Source organism: Pipistrellus hanaki, assembly GCF_964339955.1.
Source record: "Pipistrellus hanaki genome assembly, chromosome: 1".
NCBI classification, from domain to species: Eukaryota; Metazoa; Chordata; class Mammalia; order Chiroptera; family Vespertilionidae; genus Pipistrellus; species Pipistrellus hanaki.
This window is the reverse complement of record NC_140503.1, coordinates 39,255,706-39,274,964: the sequence shown is the minus strand read 5'-3', so window position 1 is coordinate 39,274,964 and position 19,259 is coordinate 39,255,706. Positions and strand designations below refer to the sequence as shown.

Sequence of the window (19,259 nt, the reverse complement as noted above, 5' to 3'; positions counted from 1 at the left end):
GTGTTTTATAGGTGGGCCTGAAAGTTGGGTGGGGCGGGGTCTCAGGGAATCACCAGACCTGGGTGATCTGTGTTAGCCAAATTGATGGAGACTCAGCTATGACACCCGCCTGCCAGCGGGTGAGGAATTAGGCTCAACAAAGGAACAATAATGCCTCTACCAGCACTTCTGAGAGAAAGCTGCCCCTTCAATTCTCACCCCAAAGCCAGGCAATTTGGTTCCTCCCTGGTACCTTTCGAACTGCTATCCCAGAGCTGGAGCTTAGAGTGAGTTCAAGTAAGTCCTAAGAGGAACACCTGGGATTCCAACAGCCCTTCATCTCAGCCACAACCCTCCCTGGTTTCACAGCCAAGTTATGGGGATTTCTCTTCCCAGCTGAGTGGGGAGCCTGGTGTACGGCTGGGACCCTTTGCTCCTCAGGATAAACCTCTGAAGCAGAGATATCCCTCCTGATTTTTAACCACCACACAGAGATAGGGACCAGCCTGTTGCACATCTCTACCCCTCTACCAGTCTCCACCAGGTTTCTTCTTTATATTCTTAGTTACAGGACTTGGGTTCAACTAGATTTCAGGCGGTCTGCATGACTGTTATTCTGTAGTTTAGTTGTAATTTTGATGTGGTTGCAGGAGGATATGAATCCCTCATTTACCTACTCCATTATCTTGGCCTGTTGTTAAATTTCTTAAAGTTAGAACTTAGTAATCTGTCCTAAAAATAATCCAAACTGGATATAAGGAATAATAAGGTAAAACATAATGCCTAGTAAGAGTAAGTATCAAGTAAATACTGGCTGAAAGAATAATTGAGTGAAGTACCACTATAACTTTTTATGCTACAGTATTGAAAGATGTAAGTGCCATTAACATAAAAAGTAATGGAAAATTTAGCCATGGCCGGTGTGGCTGTTGGTTGGAGCATGGTCCTGTACACTAAAAGGTAGTGAGTTCAATTCCCCGTCAGGGCACATAATTAGGTCACAGATTCTATCCCCGGTCAGGGCGTATGTGAGAAGCAATCGACTGATGTTTCTCTCTCTCGTTGTTTCTCTCTCAAAAAGTCAATAAAAAATAAAAGTTAAAAAAATATTTATAGTCTTACTGAAAAATTCATTCAATAATTAAAAACCTTCCCACAAAGAATAGCATGAAGTTGATCACTTCATCTAAATTCTCAAAATTTGTCATAAAACTGTTCATTATGTCCTCTTGTGAATTTTTAAGTGTGTAAGATCTTTAGCATCTCTTTTCATTCCTATGTTTGTGTGTTCAATTTTTTTTCATGATAAGTCTCTCAGAGGTTTATCAGTTCTATTTCATTCAACTTTTCAAGAACCAATTTTTGGCTTTGTTGATCCTATTTATGTTGGTAGTATATTTCAATTATATCTGCTTCATATTCATACTTTTTATTTAGTTACTTTTCCTAACTTCTTGAGATAGATACATGGTCATTATTTTTCAACCTTTCTTTTTGTGATATGTATATTTTCTCTAACTACTTCTGTAAAAAACAACAAACCCTCCTCCCCCACAGATTTTTGACATGGAATATTTTTGTAGCCACACATTTCAAAATAGCATCTAATTTCCACTATGGTTTCTTCTTTGACCTTTAGGATTTTACAAGTACTTTTCTTTTTACACATATGGGATTTTTATTTTATGTTTTAACTAGAGGCCCAGTGCATGAAATTCGTGCACCAGTAGGAGGGAGGGAGGGGAGATGGTGGTGTCTCAGGCCAGCCTTCACCCTCTCCAATCTGGGACCCCTCGAAGGATGTCCAACTGCCCATTTAGGCCCAATCCCAGTGGATTGGGCATCCCTCTCACAATCCAGGACTGTTGGCTCCCAACTGCTTGCCTGCCTGCCTTCCTGATTGCCCCTAACCACTTCTGCCTGCCAGCCTGATCACCCCCTAACCACTCCCATGCCAGCTTAATTGATGTCTAACTGCTCCCTGACAGCCTCTTAGCCCCCAACGTCCCTCCTCTGCCGACCTGGTCACCTCTAACTGCCCTCCCCTGAAAGGTTGATCACTTCCAACTGCCCTTCCTTGCAGGCCTGGTCCCTCTCAACTGCCCTCCCTTGCAGGCCTAGTGCCTCCCAACTGCCCTCCCCTGCTGGCCATCTTGTGTTCACATGATGGCAGCCATTTTTTATCATATGGGAGCAGCTACTGTGTGTTGGAGTGATGGTCAATCTGCATATTACTCTTTTATTAGATAGGATAGAGGCCTGGTGCATGGGTGGGGGCCGGCTGGTTTGCCCTGAAGGGTGTCCGGATCAGGGTCGGGGTTCCCTTGGGGCATGGGGTGGCCTGAGCGAGGGGCCTGTGGTGGTTTGCATGCCCCCCGACGACCCAAGCAGAGGCCCATAAATTCCTGGTATCTGGAATTTATTTACCTTCTACAATTGAAACTTTGTAGCCTGGAATGGAGCTAAGCCTTCTGCTTGCTCCGTGTGGCAGCCATTTCTGTTTGGATTTGTTTACCTTCAATAATTGAAACTTTGTAGCCTTGAGTGGAGGCTTAGGCTGGCAAGGGCAGGTGGAAAGCTTGGCCTCCTGCCTGGGAAACCCAAGCTTCCCTGCTGGTAGCCATCTTAGTTGGGTTTATTTGCATACTCAGATTGGCTGGTAGGTGTGGCTTGTGAGTGTAGTGGAGTGATGCTTAATTTGCATATTACTCTTTTATTAGGTAGGATACCTCCAACCTTTATTCTGCAATAATATGCTTGTATGTCCAAAGAATTCATGGGCAGATATGGAAGACAACAAAAAAATTTCTTTGGGGAGGAGGATCAAGGACTTAAGTTCATCAGAGACATTTTACTGACTCTTCTGCAGTGTTTGAATATTTTTTAAAAATCAGTGCAAATATTACCTTTTAAGTTAAAAATAAAAAATAAATTGCTAACGAGATCTCAGAAGCAGTTTTGAAAAACTTACTAACATAGTAGGTACAGCAGCATCATAAAGGCTACTTTTAATATATATATATTTTTATTGATTTCAGAGAGGAAGGGAGAGAGAGAGAGAAAGAGAGATGGAAACATCAATGGTTGGAAAAAGAAATGTATGTGTATTAAAGAATATGAAATCTTTACCTTCCATGCTGGAAAGTCAACAGATAATGCACACAACAGAAAAATAAAGAAGTAGCAATATAAGTACTTTATTCTCTTAGTGATATGGAATATTGAAACAAATCACTGTAAAAAATAGAAGTGATTGCCTATAGGAAGCAGAAAATTTTGTGACTAGGGAGGAGATACTTTTTCACAGCAAGACTTACAGAGCTAGTTATCTTTTTATTTACATAAGTAATTTTGACAAAATACGGACTAATTTATAAAGAAACATGATTTGAAGTAAGGAAGTAGGAAAGAGGAAGGACACATGAAACTTTAGACAATAAGACTTTTTAAAAAGAAGTGTGGATAGGAGTTTAAGTAAGGCAGTTAGAAACTCATATGGGACCAACATACAAAAAAATCAGGCTTTATGTTTTCTTATAAATTCAAAATACTAATAGATTTGACGAAATAAATATTTCCTCTTACATCTTGCACTTTAACATGACAAGAGGAAACTTAACTACATCTGACTATATATTTCTATTAGACCTACAAATAAAAGACTTTTTTATATGAAATAAAAATTTATTGGAAGGTTGACAGTGGCGTTCTCAAGGCTATTTCTTATAATATCCTTCCATAAAAGCCAAGGGCCCTCCTCAGTGAAAATGTGCATGAGAATTAAGATATATCTAACTGGTATGGATTTTTTTTCTATGATTATAATTTCAGTAAGTAACCTGCAAAAGAACTTCAACATTGAGCATCAAATTTTTTTTTTTATGTCAGCGCTAGCTGATTTGGCTCAGTGGCTAGAGCATCGATCTGGAGACCAAAGGGTCCCAGGATTGACTCCGGTCAAGAACACGTACCTCGGTTGCAGGCTTCTCCCTGGCCAAGGCGCTGGGAGCACATGCAGGAGGCAACCAATCAATGTGTTTCTCTCACATCCAAGTTTCTCTCTGTCTTTCCCTTTCTCTTACTTTCCCTAAAAGTTAATGGAAAAATATCCTTGGGTGAGGATTAACAAAAAACCAAAGTTTTTATGCCAAACTTCTTAAAGTAGTTGCAAATATGAAAAGTCATAAAAACAAATATATAATGTCAAAATCCCACCCACAAATATTAATAGGCCATCAAGATGACAATAAAAGATAATCATACTTTGCACTTCAACCAGTATTTACTATTTCAGCACCCTAAGACACAGTAGACATAAAGCTACCACATTAGAACAAACTCACCTATCATTTTTTTTTTGAAGGACTAGTCAAAAAAAGAGCAATTAAAATAATTTTTAGTCTTTAGTAGTAGATTAACAAGTCAGACCTGTATTTTAGTTACATCACATTTTCAAGTTGTCAGAAGGTATTTCCTTACACATACACAGTAAACAAAAGTCATAATACTATAGAGATCCAGGCACAGACACTATAAAAGCATTAAATTTTAAATTATTTTTTATCCTAATATACACTAGATTGACAAATTTCAGAATATTTCCTAATTTATATTTTTAAGTTCTCAATATTCACATAAATAAAAATTCCTACCAGTATATTTGTTAATCAACTAATATTTGAGTTTCTGGTACAATCCTATATAATAAAAGCTAATATGCAAACTGTCCCCTTGACCGGAAGTTCAACTGGGAGTTCAATCAGGGGGCAGGGCTAGCCTGCCAACTACCCACGGCCCCTCCCCCAAGCCAGCCCGGCCCGATCAGCCCCAACTGGGGCAGGCTTGCTGGATCTCACCTGTGCACAAATTTTTGCACAGGGCCTCTAGTCTATTTATATATATAAAAGCCTAAGTGACCATTTGACTGGCCAACCAGTTACTATGCTGCACACTAACCACCAGGAGGCAGACAATGCAGAATCTGTCCCCTAGAGCAGTGTTTCCCAACCTTCTCTCATGATGAGAATCACCTGGTGGAGTTGTTAAAACACAGATTCCTGAATCCCAACTAAGAAGTGCTAAACTAGAATTTTTGGGAACATATAGGTAAAATTGTATACTTAACTAGTGCTCTAAGACAGATTTTATATACAGAGCACTAAGTTAGGTATGCAATTTTACCTATATGTTCTCAAAAATTCTAGTTTAGCACTTCTTAGTTGGGATTCAGGAATCTGTGTTTTAACAACTCCACCAGGTGATTCTCATCATGAGAGAAGGTTGGGAAACACTGCCCTAGAGGTCAGTGGGCTCCCACAGGGGAGTGCTGCTCAGCTGACCGGATGAGCAAGGTCGGGATGAGCAGAAGCAGCTCCTCACAGAGCACCTGCCGCTTCGTACATTACTACATCACATTTTCAAATTGCCTGTGGGTTACTGGATGCCGGTTTCAGCCTGATTCCTGCAGGCCACCCTGAGGGACCCCACCAGTGCACAAATCTGTGCAGCAGGCCTCTAATGTAGAAATAAATCCCTTTGGCTACACAGTGTGATATTTATTTATGTTAAATTCTTTATTCCATTGCTAAGATTTCTACAAGGCTGCAAATGTTAAGAATACTGTAAGTTTTGATTGTCATGAAAGTTAAAATTCAATTTAAAAGGCAAAAACGTTTTTAAAATATAAATTGACAGGCTGATTCTAAAATTTGTAGAGAAATAAAGACCCTAATAAGCCAAAGTAATCTTTAGAAAGGAAAAAAAGAAAAAAAATTTAATTCAAAAGATATACATTAACCACTATAAAATATTGCTGATAGAAAAAAAATTTAAAAACCTAAGTAAATTAAAAGGTATAGTTTAAGGGTTAGAAGACTCAATATTGTTAAAATTTTTCTAGTATTTCCTCCCAAAATGATCTATAAATCAAAATTTCTGTATCTTTTTTATAGAAATTGATCATTTTAAAACTTCTTATGTAAATACACAGGTCCTAGAATAAAGAAAACAACTGCGAAAGTTGTTAGGCTAAAGTTGGAAAGCTAAAACTAACTGACTTCAAGGATTTTTATAAAGCTATCATAATCAAAATATTGTGGTACTGATGTAAAGCTAGGCAGAAATATCAATGGAACAGAATAGATTCCAGAAATAAAACCACATATGTATAGACAAATTATTTTGATAAAGGTGCAAAGGTCTTTAGCAAAGGAGAAAGGATAGCCTTTTTAATAAGTGGTGGTAGAGCTTTGCACAGTAGTCAATGAGGTTTATCCGAGGCACGATTATTGGTAATTAGAATAAATAGTGGTAGAACAACCAGATATCCATATGCAAAAACATAAACATAACATATATAAAATTCTCATCATATATAAAAATCAATTACATTTATCACAAATCAAAATGTAAAAAAACCTAGAACTATAAAACTTATATAAGAAAAAAAAAGGAGAAAATGTTTGTAACCCTGGTTACTAAAGATGTCTTAGATGGCACTAAAGGCATGGTCTCTTCAGAAGCAAATGGATACATTTCATTAAAATGTAAAACTTTTGCTGGGACCGGTTTGCCTCAGTGGATAGAGCGTCGGCCTGCGGACTGAAAGGTCCCGGGTTCGATTCCAGGCAAGGGCATGTACCTTGGTTGCGGGCACATCCCCAGTAGGGGGTGTGCAAGAGGCAGCTGATCGATGATTCTCTTTCATCGATGTTTCTAACTCTCTATCCCTCTCTCTTCCTCTCTGTGAAAAATCAATAAAATATATATTTAAAATGTAAAACTTTTGCTCTTCAAAAATAATATCCTATATCAGCCGTCGCCAACCTTTCGGACCTCACAGACCACCAGTGGTCTGCAGACCACTGCTACAAAGGTTTCCTTAAACCAGCGGTCACCAACCTTTTGGACCTACAGGCCATCAGTGGTCTGAGGACCACCAGCTGGCGACCACTGTCCTATATAATAAAAGGTTAACCAGTCTGGCTCAGTGGATGGAGCGTCGGTCTGCGGACTGAAGGGTCCCAGGTTCAATTCCGGTCAAGAAAATGTACATTGGTTGCAGGCACATCCCCAGTGAGGGGTGTGCAGAAGGCAGCTGGTTGATGTTTCTCTCTCATCGATGTTTCTAACTCTCTTTCTCCCTTCCTCTCTGTAAAAAATCAATAAAATATATATATATATTTTTTTTTTAAAAAAAAAAGACTAATATACAAATTGTCCCCTTGACCAGGAGTTCGATCAGGGAGCATGGTTGGCCAGCCTGGGGCCCCTCCCTCTGGCCGGCACCGTCCCTGATTGTCCTCCCCAACCCAAATTCCATGCACTAGGCCTCTAGTTCTCCCAATAAAGTTGTTAAAATAATAAAATATATATATATAATCTAAGGTAGCAGTCTTCTCATCAAGGTATATAATCAATAAATGAAACCAAACCCGTCCAGTGTGGCTTTGCGGTTGAGAGTCCACCCATGCACCAAGAGGGCACAGGGTAGATTCCCAGTGAGGGTACATGTCCAGGTTTCATACTCAATCCCCAGTAGGGGGCTGCAGGAGACAGCTGATCAATCTTTTATTGATGTTTCTATTTATCTCTCCCTCTCCCTTTTTCTCCACATCTATTTTTTGAAGTGGAGGCAAAAAAAATAAAAGAATTGAAACCACAGTTATATCCTATAAACTCACTAAGGTCAGGAACCATTCTTATGTTTCTGGTTTCTTTCTATTTCCCCACTTCTTTATTCCTAACACACTGGTAACCTAGTATTTATCATGCCATGCATAAAGAAAGCACTCAGTAAATACTTGCTAAATAAATAAATTTACAGTAGCAAACAGATTTCTTGGCATAACTGAAAACTAGAGACTGGGGAAAATTAAATACTCCATAATATTTGCTTTTTATTTCACTAAATATGTACCTGGAGATTTAATTATCTCATAAAACATTCCCATTGTCTTTTAATATTCACTTCTCACTTTCATTCAGTGCTCTTAGTTAGGTGCTTTCTTGACAGGTTTTCAATGTAGTTTTATTTAAAATGAAGTAAGTTACAGGCCAGGTAAATCATTCTATTTAGGATAATATCAGGGCTTACCATAAAATAATCAAAACATGTAAAAGAGACTATTAGCTGAAGCTAAAATTTTTGTCATTAAAATTTTCCTTGATTGGAATGAAAGAGCATGTGATCTATAAGTACCTTCCCATACAGGCAGGCCATTAGATCAATGGTGCCCAACTTGTTCCAGTGGCAGAGAATTTGGAAATCATAGTGCTCTTAGCAGAACATGAAATATTAAGATTTCATCAAACTATAAGCAGGGATAATGTTAGTATAAATGACTACAATATTTTATTTTATTATTTTTTTTTTTTAATAAATTTTTATTGTTCATATTATTACAAGTGTTCCTTTCCCCCCCCCTTCCCACCCCACCCTCTGCCCTTTCCCCACTCCCCATTGTCCTCATCCATAGGTGCACAGTTTATGTTCAGTCTCTTCCCACATTCCCCTCTTCCCTTTTCCCCAAGAATCATCAGTTCACTCCCCTTCCATACCTCTGATTCTATTATATTCAACAGTTAATATTGTTCATCAGATTTTTTTTTTAATTTCCTTGGTTTTTAGATTCACTTGTTGATAGTTACGTATTTGTTGTTCATAATTTTTATCTTTATTTACTTTCTCTTCTGAAAGAACCCCCTTCAGCAATTCATATAATTCTGGTTTGGTGGTGATGAACTCCTTTAGCTTTTTTTTATTAGTGAAGCTCTTTATCTGACCTTCGATTCTGAGTGATAGCTTTGCTGGGTAGAGTATTTTTGGCTGAAGGTTCTTGCTATTCATCACCTTGAATATTTCTTGCCATTCCCGTCTGGCCTGCATGGTTTCTGTTGAGAAATCAGCTGACAATCGTATAGGTGCTCCTTTATAGGTAACCACCTGCTTAGCTCTTGCTGCTTTTAATATTCTCTCTTTGTCCTTTGCTCTTGGAATCTTAATTATGATTTGTCTTGGTGTGGTCCTCTTTGGATTCCTCTTATTTGGAGTTCTGTGTGCTTCCTGGACTTGTAAGTCCAATTCTTTCCCCAGGTGGGGGAAGTTTTCTGTCACTATTTCTTTCAGTATGTTTTCGATATCTTGCTCTCTCTCATCTTCTGGGACCCCCATGATTCTGATGTTGGATCGTTTGAAGTTGTCCCAGAGGTTTCTTACATTATCTTCAATTTTCTGGATTCTCTTGCCTTCTAGCTTCTGCAGAGGAGTGTCTTCTGGCTCTTTATGTTCCAAATCTTTGACTTGATTCTTGCGATCTTCTATTCTGTTTTTAGGACTCTGTAGAATATTTTTTATTTCAGACAATGTATTCTTTATTTCTTGTTGATCCCTTAGCATTTCTTGTTGATCCCTTTTCATATCCTCATAGGTCTCATTTATTTTATCGGCCTTTTCTAGGAGTCTCTTGAAAAACCCTATAAGTGTGGTTTTGAACTCTATATCCAGTCGCTTTTTGTCCTCCATTTCTTTCGTTTGTGATCTATTTGGTTTAGGCATTTTCGCAGGCAGCTTTCCTGATGGGGGCGGAGTTTCAGGGTGGAGCCTACAGCCTTGGCTTCCGTCAGCCCCGCCCTATGCGACTCCTGAGACTCAGGGTCCTTCAGTACTTGTTGCAAGCGCCTCTGAGAGAAAGGTGCCCTCGATTTTCGCCTGCTACCAAACAGTGTAAGCTCTCCCGCAATGGGCCCGAAACTGGGGTTCAGTTCAGTTGGAGGTGGCGTTCAGAGCAGTCTGGAGCCTGTCTCCTTCCCGCCAGGGCAGTCCTACGGCACAGCCGGCCGGCCCTTCTCTGCGCGCTGTGTGCGCGCCTCTGGGACCTCCTTTCGCTGCTTCCCCGAGTACCGCCTTACAGCCCAGCTCCCTCTGGATGAGCCTGGGTCCCCGGGGTCTGGCCTAGAACGGGGGTTCAGAGCAGTTGGGGGCCCAGCACAGTCCGAGTGTTTATCTCCTTCCCGCTAGGGAACGCCAGCCAGGCACTCGGCCTCCCTCCTCTCCGGCTCCGTCCTCTCCACGCGCGCGCCGCGTGTCTCCATACCTTGGGCTTTTACAGCTCCTCCGCGCTTCCTTCTGGTTTTCTCCTTGCTTCTCGTTGTAGAATTTCCAGTCAGTTGACTTTCCTGTAGTTCTGGGTAATGTCCATTTTATATTTTAGTTGTATTTTATTGAAATTGTTGCGTGCGGCTGCGGCTAGGTGCCTACCCGAGCAGCCATCTTGGATTCTCCTCCAATGACTACAATATTTTAAACTATAGGCCCATGTATGTAAGAGAAAACAAAAAGTACCATAAGCTGTTTTCCTTGCAATGCACCATAGATTTAAGAAAAACTTATGAAAAAATAAAAATAAAATTGATTTTTTCCCCTGTGAACTGGAAAATATCACAATTACTAAATATTCTTTCTAATATACTTTTATTGATTTTGGAGAGGAAGAGAGAGGAGGGATAGAAACATCAATGATGAGAATCATTGATCAGCTGCCTCCTGCACACCCCCTACTGGGGATGGAGCCAGAAACCCAGGCACGTGCCCTGAGAAGGAATCAATCCGTGACCTCCTGGTTCATAGGTCAACGATCAACCACTGAGCCACACTGGCTGGGCACTAAATGTGTTTTATTCAGCTATCCTGAGTGGGTCTGACCTAAATCAAGTGAGTCCTTTACAAAGGATCTAGAAGTGTGAGACAAGAAACAGCAGCAGATGCATTCCTGTTGGCCTGGAGGAAGCAAACTAACAGTTATAGGGAGAGTCATGTGACAAGGAATGGTGGCAACATCTAGGAACTGAGGGCCTCAGGCACGTAATGCAAGGAAATGAATTCTGCCAAAACCCACATAAGCTTGGAAGAGGACCCCAAGCCTCAGATGAGACTGCAGCTGCAGCAAAAACCTTAATTTTATACTTGTGGGACCCTGAGCAGAGAACCTAGCAAACCATGTCTGGACTTGCAACTTACAGAAACTGAGAGAGAACAATGTGTTGTATTAAGCCACTGGGTTTTTGATAATTTGTTATACAGCAACAGAAACTACAATAAACTAGATGTGCAGCTCCAAGGATTCAATGAAAATATATAGAGAGTGTTAATGAGGTAAAACACATTTTATCAATAAATATTGCCATTTCCTTGGCCAGGTGGCTCAGCTGGTTGAAGTGTTGACCTGTATTACCAAAAGGTTGCAGGTTCAATTCTGGTCAGAGCACATACCTAGGTTGCAGGTTTGATTCCCTGAACGTGTGGGAGGCAAATGATCAATGTTTCTCTCCTCTCTCCAAAAATAAGTTAAAAAAAATATATCCTCAGCCCTGGCCAGTGTGGCTTAGTCAGCTAGGCATCATCTCATGCACCAAAGGGTTGCTAGTTCGATTTCCAGGCAGGGTGTGGGCAGAAGGCAACCAATTGATGTTTCTATCTCTTTATCTCTTTCTCTCGCTTCCTCTCTCTCTCAAAATCAATTAAGTTTTTGTTTGTTTGTTTTAAATACTACAAACAGGGGAAGAGAAGGAGTTTAGTACTGGTTGAGGTGCCTATTATACATCTATGTAGATGTATTAAGAAGTTAAATATCCAAAGGCAAGGTTCTCAGCCAAAAATATAAATTGGAAATAAAATACTGATTATATGTGAAGTAATGAGGCTAGGTGGGAACTCTAAGAAATCGACTGTAAGTAGAAACAGAAATCCAAAAACTAAGCTCTGGGGCGGTCAGGATGATGCAGTGGGGAGATGAGGAGGAATCAACAAATGAGATCTAGAAGACACACCAGAGGGAGAAAATAGCTAAGTTTTGTGTCCTGGTAATGAGGAAAGGATTTCAAGAAGAAAGAGATCAACTTTCAAATGCTGCTAATGGGTCAATTAAGAAAGAATTACAAAGTGCTATGTAAGTAAGAGGTAATATTTGAATTTACATAGTGATTTAATAAGAAAATCGGGATACTGAAAATTTTACTTGGAAGAGACAATAGTAGTGCTCACATCTAAATCTTGATATTATTTTCATTGTGTTACTTTATCTCTACACATTAAAATGTGAAGTGTGGAACACTATGTATTTCAAAACCTTTCTACTTAACTATCATATGTTTTATATGAGAAGAATTTTAGGTTGTTAATTTTTAACGTGACTAGACTACATGAGATAATGCTAAATCCATTAGTTCCATTAAAATTCCTTCCTAATTCAAATATGCAGACTAATAGAGGCTATAATCAAACTACTGTTCCCTTGAAAGAGAGGCCATGGTTAATATAATAGACATACTTGATTTATGTCAAGTGGTAACACAGGTAATGCTTTGCATACTCAGCATAAAACACTTTAATGGAATAGTTTTGCTGCAAATATACCATGCCAAACTTAAACTGAAATTAGAAGACTACTAAATCATGCCTGACAGGGAGCTAAATGCAGTAAGTTAAAATGCATCCCCAATGCTCATCCAGTTCTGGCTGGAACCCCTTGGGTCATTTTGGGTCAATCCTTAGTTTGGAATAATTCCAAATGACTCTCTGGAGTTCTACTGTTATATTCAGTGGCTTTAGGAAATCCAGAACAACCCACAAAAATCATAGGATCTCCTATTAATTCCTAGCTCTCAATTGGAGTGATGTTTTCAAAAGGCAATTTTGATCAAGTTAATCTGATTACTTTGTTATCTTAATAACCCTATAAAACTTCCTTAACCTGGTCTTCCCAAAGTTTCCCAACTAGCTTCATCTCCTTCCTTCTTTAAAACAAGTCAGGTTCCTACCCTTCTCTAGGCCAGTGTTTTTCAACCTTTTTTGGGCAAAGGCACACTTGTTTCATGAAAAAAATCACGAGGCACACCACCATTAGAAAATGTTAAAAAATTTAACTCTGTGCCTATATTGACTATATATAAAGTAATTCTCTTGAATAGGAATCAAATAAACACAAAGAAAGTATTTTATAATTACTTTATTATGAAATATTAAGTAAACAAAATAGTGAAAAATTATAAAATTCTTATCTTGTCTGCACCTACGGCACACCAGGCAACATCTCGCGGCACAATACAGCGGTTGAAAAACGCTGCTCTAGGCCACAAAACCTTTCTTGCCCCCTTTCCTTTGTTTTGTTAATTCCTGTTGATCATTCAGGTATTTACTTCTTCATTTTCGCCTCTCAGTCCACTCAGCCACAGCCATTCAGAATGAAAGTTTTATTAGAGCAAGGGTTGTGCTACCACCTCAGTATCAAGAATAGTGCCTGGACACTTGCCAGAGTAGTTGAGTGATTAGAGTGTCCATCACCAGCACACCAAAAGGTAGAAGGTTCAATTCTGGGTCAAGAGCTTGTACCTGAGTTGGAAGTTTGATCCCTGACCTTGGCCAGGTCAGTGGGGTAGGCAACCAATCCAGGTGTCTTTCACACTGGTGCCTCTCTCTCCCTCTCTCCCCACTCCCTCTCTCCCACTCTTTCTAAAAATCAATGAAAAAAAATATCCTGGGGTGAGGATTAACAACAACAAAAAAGAAGAGTGCCTGGCACACAGGAGGCACTCAATATATAGCACTAGAATCTTTCAGGTTTCACAAAAACATTTCTGAATGTTTTTCCTTACCTGCTATTAATTAACTCAGACACTCTCACACTTCTTAAATCTTAGATATTTAAGAGCAAATTAATGATTAGGATGGGGAGTCGATATTTAATTAGTCTTGGGAACAAAGTAATTCAACCAATTCTTTTTAGCTCTCTATATCTGTAACTACGGATAGTAGGACAATAGATAATTTCTTTGCCATAGCTAATCTGCAGAGGAATACCTCTCGGAAAAGACATGCACAAGGGAAATATCAGGGACTGAAAAACCTGATAAAAAGACATTAAGTCCTTGGCCATGTGGCTCGGCTGGTTGGAGCATCGTCCCACACACCAAAAGGTTGCAGATTCGATTCCCAGTCAGGGCACATACCTAGGTTGTGGGTTCAATCCTCAGTCAGGGCACGTACCAGAGGCAATGGATAAATATTTCTCCCTCATATCAATGTTTCTTTCTCCCTCTCAATAAAAATATATCCTCAGGTGAGGATTATAAAGGAAAATATCATTAAGACATGTTCCCATATGTAGAATGCTTACACTAACATTTCCCAGCATACAATCAAACAGCACATGCACAAAGTACCAAAGGCATTTCTAAGATACAGGTAATAAACTGCATTTACAAATATATCCCACGCTCTTTTCCCCGCCCCCTAAGTAATATGATAGCTTCAATGTTCTTGAGGAGTAGTGGTGAAGGCATTTATGTTTCTGGCTCTTTTAGGTAAGATACATAATTTAGCAGTAATGTTAACAATGCATGTACCGGTATTACCCATTAGTAGCGTCATTTTGCTCTGATTTACCCTTTGTAGTTTTGTATGTATTTAAATGTATTTAACAACAAGTTAAAGAACAACACATTCCTATTTCCAACATTATTTTTCCATCAATGTTCATATTTCTACATAGTGAAATGAATATTTAATGTTGGTTTAAAAAAAAATCCCTTGCATTTTCAAAGTCAACAATAGCGACTTTGCCAAATATATATATATATATATGGCTAATATGTTAAGTGTCTGACCATTGGAGGGATGGGGCCAAAACTAACTCTGACATCCCCCGAGGGGTCCCATATCTCAAGAGGACACAGGCCAGGCTGAAGGACCCCAGCAGTGCATGAATTTGTGCATGGGGCCTCTTTTGTGTGTGTGTATGCACCTTTTTTTTTTCCTCTCACAAAAATTAGCCAAAATTTGAAAATAAGCAAAACAGATTCCTAGGTGTTCTTCAGTGCAGTGCTGTTGATAGCTCTCTATTGACTGGGCTATTACCAATCTATAAGATTAATTTAGAGCTTTTTATCTGTCACAGATGCAAATTCTAATCAGTAGAAAAGATAACCCAAAATTTACTGTTTATATTCTTGTAGGACAAGCATGTCAAACTTGCGGTCCATGGGCCGCATGCAGCCCACAACAAATATTTTTGTGGCCCAGACAATATAACAATATGTAAGAAACATTTTAATAAAAATTTCGTAACTTAATTTTTACAATATCCCGTTATACATAATTATTAATAACGAACTACAGCATTCACTAATGACTGATTACTATAATCGTGTTGTATTCATTTCCCTTACCCACCGGCACACCATTTCTCCCCACTAATACTAGCAGTGAACATTCTAGCAGTCAATTGCCACATCATTAGTCTTGGACTGACTTGTTTGGTGTGCACAAAGGAAACATTTGACTTTCAGAGGAGAAAAATAGGTTTATTTGCATTATACTTATTAATTTGTGCAATTATTCAGTGTCTGGTAAGTTACTGTTCAAGAAAAATTTTTTTATTAAAATGTCCTATTATTTTATGTTAAAGATTACTCATTTCAGCCCTTTGTATTCAGCATGTCTCTATAGAAATAAACCTACATTTCTATAAAGTTAAATCTTCTAAGTCATGAGTTGGATCCAAATCATCGACCTTTATCCAGAGGGGGCGGGGGGAAAGGTAGACTTACGGTTGTTCAGATGAAAAATAATACTACAAACAATTGTAAACCTATTTTTGTCCCACTCTATTGGATGAGTATTATGATTTTATCTTTCTGAAATTTTACACTTTAACAGTTTTAGAGCTTCCAAGATGCCCAGGTGGACTACCCCGATAGAGCCAATTAAAACTACATTGCTTCTTTCATATGCATATACAAACATTCCTTACAGAACTTTGAGCTCCTAATTGCTCTCATTTATTTAAACCAAAACCTCAAAGTTTAGAATTTCAGCCTAGAGGGCAAGCACATTTTGAGCAGGGCCTTTCTTTTACTCATCTTTGCATTCTTAGAATACAGTATGGTGCCAAGTACCTAAAATGTGTTCAACAAATGTTCAACAAAGGTAGAGAACACCACATGTTCAACAGCAACACCAACTGGAAGAGAAAATCCTATTAGTCTATTGCTGCTTCTACGAATAATGGTAGTCGTCTTTGTAACTATCTGGTCAGCTGGAGGAAGGAAGCCAAGTTCCAGATGCTTTGAATGTGAGGACAGAACCTCCCCAAAAATGGCAGGAATTCTCATTGTGCAAAGACATGGGGGTCAGGTACATGCCAGAATTTAACACATCCTGGAAAGAAATTATAAACTTACATGTTGCTATATCACAAATACCTAAACACCGCAAAACTAGACATAATCCAAATTACTAACACCAAAAATTTTCTAAAAATATAAAAAAAAGGTCTTCTGTGAAAATATACCCCAATTGTATAATAGGAAAATAATAAATTAAATTGAAATTGGTTTTTGAATTTATCTCAAAAGACCAAATTTTCTTAGATGTATTTATTCCATAAGCAAAGGATATATAAGAACTGTGGAGTAAGACAATACAGGTCTACAAAGCACACGAGTTCCAGGAAAGCAAACATAACATGTAAGTGCAAAATAATAGTCTCAAAGCAACGGATGCTAGTCCTGGCTTTGCTTCCAGCATAACCTGAAGAAATCAATTTGTATCTGTGCATGAAGGATTATCAGGGTCAAAACCACCTATTAAATAAGTTATGCAACACGTACTCATATACTATTTGCTAATAGAAAATACTATAGTAGATACCTGCATCATACTGCCAACAATACAGACTCCATTCACACTTCTGTGTGGTTGAAGGGTCAATTATTATCTAAACATTTTTCTTTGCTCTTAACTCAGGCCGGAGTTCATTATCACCACTCAGCACACGTTCCATTTCTCTCCCTCTCCTTTTAGAGTAGGGCTGCCCATAGAAGGAAGGTCGATTTAATATTTTAATACCTCGTATACCAGTAAAATGATAACTGCCCCTAGTCACGTTCACCAACTTCTTTAAAAAGACATGACTTGGCCCAAAGAGGCAATATAGCTCCTTGGAAGAATTATGAAAAGAATAGAAAATGTGGAACTCTGAATGCATGAGGACAATGTTTTTACCTTTAAAATATACTACTTTCCTTTCATTTGTAGAAATTTAATGTATATTAGTAAAATTTTAGTTTCCAAATGCAGTCTTTTAATGTTTATTTTCTTTATTCATTTTATAAGGTACTTTTGTTATTTTTGTACAAACGGCAGAAGGAACTAAGTTTGCATCGATGGCATGCAAAGTCCATGTTCAGTAGGCATGATATCGTGCACTCACAGTCTCTAAAATTTGTCTTCCCAAATTTGACTTTATTATAAACTTGACATTTATAATAAATTACCTGAATTCACAGAGGAAGATGACAGCATCTACAAGGGAGATGCACTCTAGCGATGCACCCAAACTCAAAAGATCGATTAAAAAAAACAAAACTAGTTACCTCTTTTTTTTTCTCTCTCTCTCTCTTAACATGATTGCAAGTTCTAAACGGCACCTCGTATAGAAACTGACCAACATCCACAGTGTAAACAAGGACTCTCCGGAAGTGGACGGAGGGGCGCTTTAAAGTTCTCGCCGGTAAATAAACGGCAGAGCGCGGCTCGCTGACATTTCCCACATGTCAAACACACCATGTCACCGGAGAGCACTGCCCCCCGAGTGAGCAGACGCCCTCTAACTAGCAAACTGCGAGGGGAACACCTCCCGAGAGCTCGACCCAGACGGACCGCCGGGCCTGAAAACGTGCTTTTGTTTTAGAAACTGCCTCACTGCCAGCGGGACTTTCTCTGGCCGAGTCCAGCCCGAGGACAACAAATTGGTCAACGGCGGAAGTTGCCTGACGAAATGAGACTGCAACAGAGATCCAGTATCCAGAGCATAACACAACCTTCCTTCCGGGCCCAGCCAAAAAATTAAAAACAAACACAAACACACACACACACACAAAAAAAAAAAAAAAAAAAAAAAAAAAAAAAAAAAAAACACAACTTGAGAAAACGTCCTTCGGGTTGCATGCAACAGGCCATTCGGAGCGCTCCTGCCGCCAGCCGGAGAGACAGGGCTCGGCCCGCGGGCCGGGACCCGGGATGCCGCGAGCTCCCTCCCCGTTAGAACCGGAGGGGCCGCGGCCGCGCACCCCGCCCGCCCGCCCGCAGGCCGCCGGCCCGGCCCGCGCCTCCTCCCTCCGCCCGCGGCCGCCGGGCGCCGGCACTGACCTTCCGCAGGGCCGGGACCAGCAGTCCCCGCCATTTCGGGCTGTTCTCTTCGCTGAAGAACTCGTAGGGCTGCGGCGCCGGCTGCATGGCCCCGGCGGCAGCGCCTCCGCATCGGGGGCTGCCCGCGGGCCGGGCCGGGCCGGGCCGGGGGCCTGACAGGCAGGGCGCAGGCCGCCTCGCCTCGCCAGGCGCCGCCGCCTCCCGCCCGGGCCGCAGCGACGGCCTCGGCGGCTGGGAGGCGGCGCCGGCGGGCGGGCGGGCGGGGGCTCGGGGGCGGCTGCCTCGCCCGCCCGGGTGGCCCGGCCTCGCGCAGCGTCCACGGAGGAAGCGCGCAGGCCCGGGAGCCCGGGAGTCCCCGGCTGCGGCCGCGGCAGCGGTCTCCTGTCCCGGCGGCGCTGCCCGGCCTCGGGCGGGTCCTCTCCTCCTTTGTCTGGGTCCGCGGTCCGGCGGGGTCCGCTGGCCTCGCCCCCACCCCGGCTCCGCTACGGCTGCGGCGGCGGGCGGAGACGGGCGGCGGCGGCGGCTCTCCTCCTCATCGCCTCCTCCCCGCCTCTCAGGGCCCGGCCCGCCCCAGTCACCTCCAGAGGGCCCCGGGGACCGCCCGGCGTGTGCGTCGGGGGAGCAAACCGCACTCGGGCGCGCCCAGGGCCGGCCGCCGCCGCCAAAGCCTCAGCAGCCGCCACAGCGCCCCAGGGCCGCCGACTCGGCCCGCAGCGGCGGCGGCTGGGCCCGCCCCCTGGGCCCCGCGCTCTCCGCCCGGCCGCCGGGCGCCGCACGGAGCATGCGCGCCGCGGGGGCAGCGGCGCCGGCCGGGCGCGGGGGGCGCGGGGGCTCCCTCTGCCCCGGACCTGCCGGGCGCCCGATCCAGACTCCCTCCTCACCTCACTGCGTTTTACACGGACTCTCCCTGCTCTGGGCCTCCCAGAGACAGGACTCACACGGGGCTTCCCGGGACCTCGGCCGTGGGGAGCAGGAGGGGGCTGTGGGGAGAAGAGGCGTTCGGGCTGGGCACGATTTAGGTATTGTAGCGTGGTGCTTTGGAGACTGAAGGAGAGGAGGTGTGGAAAGCCCTTCG

General features: G+C 41.6%; 1 protein-coding gene across 1 annotated transcript in view; it reads right to left on the bottom strand.

The window, feature by feature from the left end:
• SOS2 (SOS Ras/Rho guanine nucleotide exchange factor 2) overlaps positions 1-18,919 on the bottom strand; it is an 89,800-nt gene extending 70,881 nt beyond the window's left edge. The window contains exon 1 of the mRNA XM_084886583.1: positions 18,185-18,919. Within this exon, the coding sequence (XP_084742709.1) occupies positions 18,185-18,271 (87 nt within the window). The 5' untranslated portion in view covers positions 18,272-18,919. The remainder of the gene's footprint in view (positions 1-18,184) is intronic.
• Positions 18,920-19,259: the final 340 nt, after the last annotated feature.